Source organism: Moschus berezovskii, chromosome 1 (assembly GCF_049115385.1).
Source record: "Moschus berezovskii isolate FMDL1 chromosome 1, NW_MosBer_1.0, whole genome shotgun sequence".
NCBI classification, from domain to species: domain Eukaryota; kingdom Metazoa; phylum Chordata; class Mammalia; order Artiodactyla; family Moschidae; genus Moschus; species Moschus berezovskii.
This window is the reverse complement of record NC_142460.1, coordinates 160,885,342-160,897,168: the sequence shown is the minus strand read 5'-3', so window position 1 is coordinate 160,897,168 and position 11,827 is coordinate 160,885,342. Positions and strand designations below refer to the sequence as shown.

At 41.4% G+C, this 11,827-nt stretch overlaps 1 protein-coding gene across 3 annotated transcripts in view; it reads left to right on the top strand.

The window, feature by feature from the left end:
• The first annotated feature begins 2,150 nt into the window (after positions 1-2,150).
• Positions 2,151-11,827, top strand: part of ACP3 (acid phosphatase 3) — a 68,637-nt gene continuing 58,960 nt past the window's right edge. For all 3 annotated transcript variants that reach the window (XM_055413696.2, XM_055413689.2, XM_088840598.1), the window contains exon 1: positions 2,151-2,367. In XM_055413696.2, the coding sequence (XP_055269671.2) occupies positions 2,242-2,367 (126 nt within the window). In that variant the 5' untranslated portion in view covers positions 2,151-2,241. The remainder of the gene's footprint in view (positions 2,368-11,827) is intronic.

The window sequence follows — 11,827 nt, the reverse complement described above, 5'->3', positions numbered from 1 at the left end:
CAAGGGACTCTCAAGAGTCTTCACCAACACTTTACATATGATAAAACAAGTACCACAAGGGGAAAAAAGTGATTTAGCCAGTAAGTTCTGCTAATCATTGACGTTAACATGATTAACATATCATTGGGATGTCAATAAAGACATCCCAGTAATTTTTTCAAGTTTCATTTTCAATAATACCATATCCATATGTTTATGCCAGATGAATTTTTAGGTCTTTACAAGGCCATATTAATTTAAGGTTCAGGAGAGCATAGAAAATTCTAAAATGGGGTCCATCTGAATTTAGAGCATCTTTCAGACTCAGCTGCATAGTGTTCAGAATTACATTTTTTATCTTCTCCATTTATAATTTGATGAACAAAGTAGAAGTTAGGATGATGACTGAAATAGAGTAGAAAGAAAAGCCATTCACTTACTCCAACTTGACTTAAGTTTGAGTTGAAATGTATTCAACTTAAGCAGCCCTTTTCTGACTCTTTCTATAAAAAGCTGTTGTTCTTACTCTTACTTGGAAGGTTAAAAGGAGCCCAGAGGAGGTGACACAGTGAAAGTACGGTCTGGGTGAGAGGTAGTTTATCCAACCTAGCACAAGATGGCACAGATAGGTTAAAGAAGCAGAACCATTATCAGAAAGCATGAAGGCTATAGTCAGAATAGTGCCAGGTAACAGTCAAAGGAAATGTGGGTTTGATCCCTGGGTTGAGAAGCTCCCCTGAAAGAAGAAACGGCAACTCTCTCCAGTATTTTTGCCTAGAGAATCCCATGGACAGAGGAGCATGGCAGGCTACAGTCCATACGGTCACAAACAGTCAGACACAACTGAAAGACGGAGCACGCATGCCCACAGCAATCAAAGGGTTAGACAAGGAAGAAGATGGAAGAACAAAGAACTGGCTGATTCTTGAGAAAATAAGGCACTGTGCAGAATCAAGTATCTGGCACAACTCAAGACACATTGTTCAGAACTAAGCAAGTGGTCAGCAGGTGCTGGAGCTTCCTTTCTCAGGTTGCCCAGAATATACAGAAGGAATCCATGTGGCAACTTTGTCTCCGCCCACCTGGGCAACCTTTCAATTTTCATCTCCTTTTCTCTGCATATATCTCCTCAATATCTCATACATTAAAAATGACAGTGGGGACTGGCAGGTGGAGAATTCAATGGTAAAGAGAGGGTCACAAGTTCCCTTAAATGTCAAACCCTAACCATACATGCATTCATTCTCCACACATGTTCTCCCACACCAGAAGAGGCAAACTCTCCCACCTGCCACATTCTATAGCAGCCTATGATCACATAACAGCAGAGGTCTCCCCAGTACACTGTACCAGAGAATGAGGTGCTCTCTCTGCTGATGGGGTGGGAGCATCCTGACAGGCAGCTCTGCACCAATATCCTATTTTAGCCTGTATGGGGCTGACAGGTTGGGAAAAAAGGAAATCTAGATTCCCTCAGCCTGGATTATCCTCTTTCATAGCATCCCTGATTAGATCACTGCTGGAGAAGCAAAGCTGTGACTCATCCAGACTATATGACTCCTGGTCAGAGTTGGTGACTAATAACAGAATTCTAGGTTAGTTTGTTGCTGTTGTTTTTAAACTGTCAGGTTAGAAAAGGTACTTCTAATCCTAATTTTGGGATACCTCAGATGAGCCCCAAATATCTTAAAATGTGACTAAAAATTCTCAAAACAAAGTTGCTCTTACTTTTCTTCAATTTAAAAATAGGCTACATGAGAGTTTTAGAGAAGAAAGCCATCTTTGGCCTGGAGAATATACCCAAAATATGCAGGTATCTGCAATTCCTTCCATATTTCTCTCCCTATAATTCTAGATTACCAAAAAGATTAGGAATCACTAACCTAAGTTTTCCAAAGTTGAGGTCTAACCCTTTCCCAAGTGATAGCCACAAAGCAAATGTTGTATCACACCCCACCTAAAGAAAGGATAAAGATAAGGCAGAAAAGAAATATCTAGCCATGTGCTCTATGACCCTGAGCAACAGCTCTCCCCTGTCTGGGCCTCAGTATTTTAACTTAAATTGAGAAGACCATGAACTCTAACAGTCAGCCAAAAATGATCTGACCAGACACAGGCTAAATCCCTCCCCAAGCTACCTGGAGACTGGCTCCTCCCAGTTCCTCCTTCCCTTTCAAACCCTTGGTTAAATAGCTTCCCCTGTAATGACTTTGCCCTGGAAGCAGCACGTCCCAACTCTAGCCTGAAGCAGCTCTCCCCAGGATGAGAAATGCTGCCCTCCTCACGACCAGGGCAACAAAACTTCGCCTCAGTCTGTTGCTTCTGCTTTCCTTCCTACTGGATCTGGACCGAGGTGTGAGAGCCAAGGAACTGAGGTTTGTGACACTGGTGAGTAGATTTCTCCCATTGCTTTTCCTTTAAATCTGTTTGCTACCAACAGGGTCTGAAAACCGAGTGTCAGTTTCATTTTACCCTAGTATAGCCTCCCAGAGACCCAACTCAGAAAGTTAATAAGCAAGTTTTGCAAGTTCCTTGTAAAGAAGAACGAATGTGTCCTAACAAAAGCCTGTTTGGTTTGGATATGTTTTACTTTGCCAACGTTATTTACCTAGTGACTTACTTTACAACTGCCTTAAATGTTTTCCTCTTGCCACACGAGACGAGGAGGTGCCTCCTTTATGTCTGTTTAGCGCCAGTAGCTAGACTGGTTTAATTTAGTTTAATGATTATTTGTTGGCAAGCCAAAAAACTGTCATTGTCTCAATTTAATAACCCCTTTTTCTTTTTATCAGGAAACTAGAAAACCTACTTATAAGCAGTCTTTGAAGCATAAAAGTAAAATCCAAGAATTCTAGGATGACTTCCTGAAATAGATATGGCTGATCATTAAAATCATGTTTTTCCCCACCCATGTGACTTGTTAGGAAGCATGACAAATTAGGAAAGGGGGATGGGGAGGCTAATGGATGTTGTCAAGGAAAGAAGATATACTGTTGGCATCGTTTTAAAAAATAGATAGGGAGAGAGTTTGTGAAGTAAAGGGGATTAACCACTTTACTAACAGTCCAGAAATTGATTCTTTTATATCTCTTGGTTTCTGTCTTGATCTTTGATTGTCTCTGTTTTTCTATTTCTCTTTTTCCTGTTTCTCTCACTGTCTCTCTGCCTCTGACCCTCTCCATGTATTTTATAGGCTCTCTCCATCTTTTTTTCTTTATCACATCTTTCATTTGATAGAGTAGAAGTATGCTGATAAGCACATTTTCTTCCTGAAAGAATATCCAAAGCTTATTTTTATACTTTCAAGGGAGGTCCCCTTTTACTTAAAAATTAAACATGAAATTCTTATTTTTCTCAGCTTGCTGTACTCAGAACTTCTTTCTTTCCCTTCTATAGAAAAATTTCATAACCATATGTTTTTGCAAATCATGATTCTTCATCCAGTAAATCTTTACTAGGTCATGAATCAACAATGAGAGAGAGAACCAGAGGAACATATCATCAATTTATTTACAAAAGATTCACCAGTATTCACAGAATTCAGGTTTCTGTGTTGAAAAATAAAGTCTTTATAGCATTGTGTACTTTATATAGGGAAATCCATGTGAGTTAGACTTTTACTTATATCTGCAGAAATTGCACTGTCAAACACTGTCACGAGCTGGTGGAGGGGTAATCCTCTTTGAGATATTACAGTGAACTCGCACCTAACTGCATCTGGTCCATTCTCTCCACCATGTTTTACAACAGCCCAGGCTTGCTTCCCTGGCTACCAGACTGTTGTAGGTTTCCTTTCTCCCTCTCTATTCTTGGTTAACATGTGTTCAGTAATCACAAGTTAATTCTTCCCCAAGAAAAAGTTTACAAAGTTAGCTCTCTTAGAACGAAAAGATTTAAAAATTACTATACAAGACTAATGTTAACAATTTTTCCTACCACAGCTTTCTTCCATTAATGGTAGACTGAGGCAACAATACATTTTTCTTTGCCATAAAACTATATCTAAGGACTTAAGCCAGAAGATATCACTATATTCTTTTTACTGATTATAGAAAAATATCTGACTATAAATGGTTCAATTATATACCCAGGGGATTCCCTAAAAATGATTAAGAGAACCAGAGTGAAAGATTGTTGTTGCTGTTTAGTCACTAAGTCCAACTCTTTTGTGATCCCGTGTAGCCCACCAGGTTCCTCTGTCCACGGCAAGAATACTGGAGTGGGTTGCCATTTCTCTCCTCAGGGGATCTTCCTGACCCAGGGATCAAACTCACATCTCCTGCATTGCAGGCAGATTCTTTACCACTGAGCCATTGGGCAACAGTTCTCAGATTTAGCAAACAAAAATCTCAATGAGATTTTCAATATGAATTACGTTACATTGTCCTCCCAACAATCCTACAAAATAGGGTTACCAGAAAACACAGGATGCCCAGTTAAATTTGTATTTCAGATAAACAGCAAATAGCTTTTTAATATACATATGTTTACATGCAATATTGGAGCATCTACATTTTTGTTTGCCAAATCTTGGAACTGTTCTATGAGGTTTTTGTTAAAACCTTATTAACTGTTTTATCGTTGAAGGAATTGAGGGACAAAGAGATTAAGCAACTTGCTCATGGTCACACTGCTAAGATTTGAACCCAGGCTGTATGATTTCAGAAACCTGCCCCTCAGTTCAGTTCAGTTTTCAGTCGTGTCCGACTCTTTGTGACCCCACGAATCACAGCAGGCCAGGCCTCCCTGTCTATCACCAACTCCCGGAGTTCACTCAAACTCACCTCCATCAAGTCGGTGATGCCATCCAGCCATCTCATTCTCTGTCGTCCCCTTCTCCTCCTGCCCCCAATCCCTCCCAGCATCAGAGTATTTTCCAGTGAGTCAACTCTTTGTATGAGGTGGCCAAAGTATTGGAGCTTCAGCTTCAGCATCAGTCCTTCCAATGAACACCCATGCTGCTGCTGCTGCTGCTGCTAAGTCACCTCAGTCGTGTCCGACTCTGTGTGACCCCATAGACGGAAGCCCACCAGGCTCCCCCGTCCCTGGGATTCTCCAGGCAAGAACACTGGAGTGGGTTGCCATTTCCTTCTCCAATGTGTGAAAGTGAAAAGGGAAAGTGAAGTCGCTCAGTCGTGTCCGACCCTTAGCGACCCCATGGACTGCAGCCTACCAGGCTCCTCCATCCATGGGATTTTCTAGGCATGAGTACTGGAGTGGCTTGCCATTGCCTTCTCCGAATGAACACCCATAACCTGCCCTTAATCCCTAGATATATTCTGTTCCTGCCATGTGTGTCTAACCCAGCACATGGAGCTGAGGCCTCCCCATCAAGGTCTGTGTGTTGGCTTTACACATATTCAGCAGTGGTCTTCCACTGCAATCCAAGAAAAATAAATCTTCCTCAATTCTGAAAAACTGTTCTTGGCAGAAATAGCAGGAAACTGTCCAGTTCTTGTTCTCTCATGAACAGAGTCACCATGTGCTCTTTTGAAACAGGTTCACCAGTGTGTATCTAGTGGAATGCTAGTTTGACAAGTTGTTAACAGGTCTTGCTTGATTTTAAAAAATAGGTTTCTATAGTCAATCAGTTTTGGGAAGAAAATGTGAATTAAACTGTGTTTAAAAGTCTCTTAAATGTGGGACTTTACAGAGTCTTTAATATTCTAATATAATGTCCTTAAAGGTTCTACTTGACCTTTCATCATTTTTCACCAAGGAGAATTGAAGATTTTAGATAGTTATCATGTCCACTGGAACGTTAGGTTAACAGGTTACCGTATTTGCACTCAGTTTCTACCACCTGTGAATGCTAATATATTTTGTCTTGTGGGAGACACACATCTGTGTGTAAGTACACTTGAGAAGGGCTTCCCAGGTGGCATTAGTGGTAAAGAACCCACCTGCCAATGAAAGAGACATAAGAGATGTGGGTTCTATCTCTGGGTAAGGAAGATCCCTTGGAGGAGGGCATGGCAGTATTCTTGCCTGGAGAATCCCATGGACAGAGGAGACTGGCAGGCTATAGTCCATAGGGTTGCAAAGAGTTGGACATGACTGAAGCGACTCAGCACACACAGCTTGAGGAGGGGAGAAGCTAGAGAGGAGAACAGACAGGGGATACTACCAAAGGTCAGAAAGAGCACAGTGAGGATCCAGTTAGATTAGAAAGCAATAGAATTGGAGGAAAAAAATACCAATTTGTTTTAAAAATCGTGAAGGCAGAAGAATCTCTTTGGGTTGACTGTGTATATTAAGAAAGACAAAGAAGTCAAAATAACCCTGTTTTCTAATTTTGGTTGTTGGGAAAATGATGACATCATGGAGACAGGGTACATGAAAGGCATTAAACATTTGAACTTCTTGAAAAGAAATATGAGAGGGAATTCCCTAGCAGTCCAGTGGATGGGACTCAGTGTTTTCATTGCCAAGGTCCCAGCATTCAGTCCCTGGTTGGGATAGATCCTGCAAGTTGCATGATCCAGCAAAAAGAGAATAAAGGGATGTAAATATCAAAGAAATTTACAGTATTGTGTATTATACAATCCCATACAATGTAGTGGATAAAACTGCAGGCTCATGAATCAAACCATTGGGGTTTGAATGCCAGCTCAACCTCTTCCAAGCTGTGAGACTTCAGATGAGTAATTTAACCTACCTGTGTCTTAGTTTCATCATCAGTAAAATTAGGATAATAGTATTTCATGGAGCTATTGTGAGGCTTGAGTTAATATACAAAAAGTACTTAGAAGCCAATCCGGTAAATGCCTTAAAGTTTGCAACTACTGTGTTGTGTTGACTATATATATACTCTATACATACTCACTCAACTACCTCATGTGTGTGTGTGTATTTTTTAAACAGTAAACTGAAGGCTGCTTCAGTTTATTTACATGAGCTTCTCTCATTTTTTAAAAAATAATGTTCATATAACCAGTTGATTAAAATGTCAATTTTTTTCTATCCTTTTTATTCTCAAACGATGAAGTATTTACATGTCCTTTTGCTTTTAAATTTGATCAGTTTTCTTCCCAAATTTAGGTCCCTGGCCCAATAAAAACTGGAAAAAGTATATATTTAAAACATGACAAGTTAAACAGATTTTACTCATTTCAACCATTGTTTGACTTATTAATCTGCTGATCTGCAGGTCTTTTCCTTCTTAACTTTTGGGACACACACAGTTCCTTCTTAACTTTTTGCTAGAATGGATTACAATTGTCCTTTTATCTGCTTTCATCTTCACTGCCCATGTTTGAACAGTACCTTTGAACACAGGCAGGAACTTCACAAGGCTTGTAAACCTCCTTTTCATTTCTATTAAAGTAAAAATTACAGTTACAGCTACCAAATTATAAGCATCCACTAGATGCCAGTTTCCTTGCATTTTATATTTTGAATCCCCCAAATGATCCAGTAAGGTCTATGATGTCATCTTGGTATTACACAACAGAAATAGGAAGGATCTGGGGCGTCTCTGTGGTATACTGGGTGCTGCAACTGTCTGGTGGCACATCTTCTACTTGTGGGTTGGCTTATAAAAGACATATGTACCAGATGAAACTCTCTTGGAAAACAAAAACCAGGGCTCCAGCCCCAATTCACAGACAGCCCTCTGATCTCTCTCCCCTGTGCTGTGGCCCACTAATTGCCAGGGCCGAAAATCAGTGAAGCCATCAGGGAACTTGTAGGTCCTTTAGAGTCATTTTCTGTACAGAGCACTCTGAACTGAGGGTTGGTACTGGGACAAGTAAGAAGCCACTTCAGTTTACTTACATGAGCTTCTCTCACTTTTATGCCAAAGTATTTAGCAAATTTTCAGGGTAATGGGCAGGGACATTATATTGGGCTCAAGTCATTTCAGCCAGCCAGGTTGCCACCATGGGGTCTTGAAAGCTTTCAACATGTCCTAAATCCAAAGAAAGAATTAGTTATTCTTCACAGTTAGGAAAATAGAAGTGGGGAAGAGATGATTAGAAATTAATAGAAATGTTTTTTGAAGGTGGACTATTTCCCTTTGCTCAATAGGTAGTTCTCATTTGCCCTAATATGCTGCCTGCTATTGCCAGCAGGAAAGGAAGTATAGTGGATAGCTAAGTTAAAGCCTGAATAATGTAACAACAATAACCAAAATAATAGTAACAAATACAATAACAAATCTCATGCACTAAATATATCTTATATGTTCAGTGCTGGGAAAGGTTGGGGGTGGGAGGAGACGGGGACGACAGAGAATGAGATGGCTGGATGGCATCACCGACTCGAGGGACATGAGTTTGAGTGAACTCCGGGAGTTGGTGATGGACAGGGAGGCCTGGCGTGCTGTGATTCATGGGGTCGCAGAGAGTCGGACACGACTGAGCGACTGAACTGAACTATGATGATAGCTTTGCATGTATTACACATTTAATTTTCGTGATCCTCCTATATGGGAAAGAATGATCTCATTTTACAGAGAGGGAAATCAAAACACGAAAAAGTTTAAGTTAAATCATTTTCCCTGGGTCACCTGGCTAGGTGTTGACAAAGCAGGGGTTTGAATCCAGGTCTAACCAACTCAAGCCCAGAGCTTCTCTGAGATGTCATGCAGTTCCACTCAGCTTAACATACAATTTCATGCCTCCTCTCTCCTGCAGGCTCGGTATCCTCCTGGGCCCTAAATACATCCCATTACCATACCAGGCCTTTCAGCCTTCCTCATGGAGCGTGCAGGGTACATTCCCACCCTGAGTCTCTTAAGAAGCAGTTGGCTTCCCTTCTAACCTCTGAAGTGTCATTCATTTACTCAACTCATTCCTTTCTACCCAAAGTCTTTCACTTTTTAATTCTCTTTGCCAAAGGAGTTATTCCTCACTTCCTAAAAGAAGAAAATTAAATAAACTTTTTCTTCATGGCAAGGTTTATGCATCAAGAAATTTTCATGACTTGGAACATACCTAACAAAATAGGAAGTGGAGTTTAATGCCACAAACGAAGTTCTCTTAGCAACCAAGTGAATGTGCCAGGAGATGCAGAAGCTGGACATTCCAGGAAGATAGAACATGAAGGCTCTGAAGCTGGAACACACATAATGTACTGGATAGAACAGCAGAGTCTCCTCTGGCTAAGCATGACTAGCAAAAATGTAAGGAAAGAACATGGCCGTGAGCAGGACCACATCAGGTAATGTCTCAGTTCAGTTCAGTTCAGTCTCTCAGTCATGTCCGACTCTTTGCAACCCCATGAATCGCAGCATGCCAGGCCTCCCTGTCCATCACCAACTCCTGGAGTTCACTCAAACTCATGTCCATCGAGTTAGTGATGCCATCCAGCCATCTCATCCTCTGTCGTCCCCTTCTCCTTCCTCCCCCAATCCCTCCCAGCATCAGAGTCTTTTCCAATGAGTCAACTCTTCGCATGGGGTGGCCAAAGTATTGGAGTTTCAGCTTTAGCATCAGTCCTTCCAATGAACACCCAGGATTGATCTCCTTTAGGATGAACTGGTTGGATCTCCTTGCAGTCGAAGGGACTCTCAAGAGTCTTCCCCAACACCACAGTTCAAAAGCATCAATTCTTCGGCGATCAGCTTTCTTCACAGTCCAACTCTCACATCCATACATGACCACTGGAAAAACCATAGCCTTGACTAGACGGACCTTTGTTGGCAAAGCTTTTTAATATGCTATCTAGGTAGTGTCTAGTGAGCTATTTTAAGGACTTTGAAATTTATGCAAAGAGCAGTGGGAAATGATATAATGTCTGAGAGTCAGTGGGAGTACATGAAACAAGACTGGCCACACATGAGCTGATCGTTGTTGGAGCAAGTGATGGATTCATAGTGACTCATTATAAAAACCTCTATTTTTGTATATTTTTCTAATTTTCTGCAAAAAAAAAAAAAGTGTGATAGAATAAGAGGACATTAGAGGTTTCTAAAACAATCAAGACACTATTTTGACTTACACATTAGAGCTCTTGACTGATGGCTGGGAAGGGGGACTAGACAAGATGTCTTCCAGTCATCAGGGTCTCCACATCATACACATTGCACCAAATCTAGTCAACAGACTCAATGGAGCAGGATCACTCACGTGGGTACCAAATCATGGTTCCTTTTAAAAAGTTACCTTTGATTTAGTAGTAGTAGTGAAAGTTGCTCAGTTGTGTCCAACTTTTTGTGACCCCATGGACTATAGACCACCAGGCTCCTCTGTCCATGGAATTCTCCAGGCAAGGATATTGGAATGGGTTGCCATGCCCTTATCCAGGGATCTTCCTTCTCCAGGGATCAAACTCAGGTCTCCTGCATTGCAGGCAGATTCTGTACCATTTGAGCTACTAGGGAATTCCCCTTTGATTTAAAAGGGTAAAATAAAGGTGATATGGTGGAGAAAACAATGGGCTAGCAATTATGGCAGGGAGGCAAGAGATCTGGATGACTTATCTCATCTCTTTAAGCCTTGCTTTTCTTATTTTTTCAGTGCATCAATAGCCAATCTGTCCTCCCAGAGCTGTAAGAATTAAAAGAGATGGCAGGGGAAGGAGTTGTACAAAACCGTGGAAACACAAACATAAGGGGTTGTTATTATCCTGGATATCTTCCTTTTGTAATTACTACTCAAATAGTCTCACTGTAGTACCAGTAGTTTCGGTACCAGTAGTACAGTAGTAGCAGTAGTCTTAGGCTTCTAAAGGATTTGATAGAGTGTGATTGCTGGACTGAGAACAGAAGATATAAGTTTTGGCAGGGCAACAGCTAAGAAGATTGCCCTACCACAGACTTAAAAAAAAAAAATGCCTAAGCATAATCCAAAGCCTCCAAGTAAAGTGAAGAAACTCCAGAAGCTCGAGAATGCCACATTCATGTGCTTGAGGGACAGGTGTGCACGTGTGCACACACACACACACTTTGATTTCTAGCACTGGAGGTGGGAGATGGTTCATTAAGTGTTTCTGTGGAACACCCCTTCCAAAGAGTTCATAGCATGTGTGAGCCGCTACCTCAGAAACCCTGAAAACCTACGGAAATGTGCATGTGTGCTCAGTCATGTTCGACTCTGCAAACGCATGGAGCCTGCCAGGCTCCTCTGTCCATGAAATTTTCCAGGCAAAAATACTGGAATGGGTTGCCATTTCAGGAGATCTTCCCCATCCAAGGATTGAACCCACGTCTCTCGCTTCTTATGCATTAGCTGGCATATTCTTTACCACCACACCACATGGAAAGCCACTGAAATGTAGGGCAGTATAATTATTCCTGACCTGTACAACAAAGTAGGAAAACTTGCCCACGTCTTATGGTTTTGTTTCAGCTTTGCTCTTTAAGATACTCGTCTAAGGATGCTGCTGCTGCTGCTGCTAAGTCACTTCAGTCGTGTCCGACTCTGTGTGACCCCATAGACGGAAGCCCACCAGGTTCCCCCATCCCCGGGATTCTCCAGGCAAGAACACTGGAGTGGGTTGCCATTTCCTTGTTTTTCTCCCCAGGCCATTCTGTCATTTAGTTGCATATCCTCAGATTTATTTTTTAAATAATGTTTGAGGATGTTTCTTACATCAAGGTTTTGGTTTCCTCTGATGCAACACAATCCCCCCCCAAACCACCCCCCCACACACAACTTCCAATTTTAGTTCATAAAAAAGCAGCAGGTCCCAGATTTTCCACTGGTGGAAGGCGAATAGGCATGTTAGAGCAGAGAGAAATGAGCCTCTTATATGGGTTCAGAAGCTGGTGTTGGACTCACAAAACCTGTTTGTATTTCTGCTCAACCACTTATGCACCGTGTGATCTTGGGCAGGTCATTTAACTAAGGTCAGTTTTCTGGTGTGTGAATGAAGATAATGATAGTAATTGCTTTGTAGAATTGAT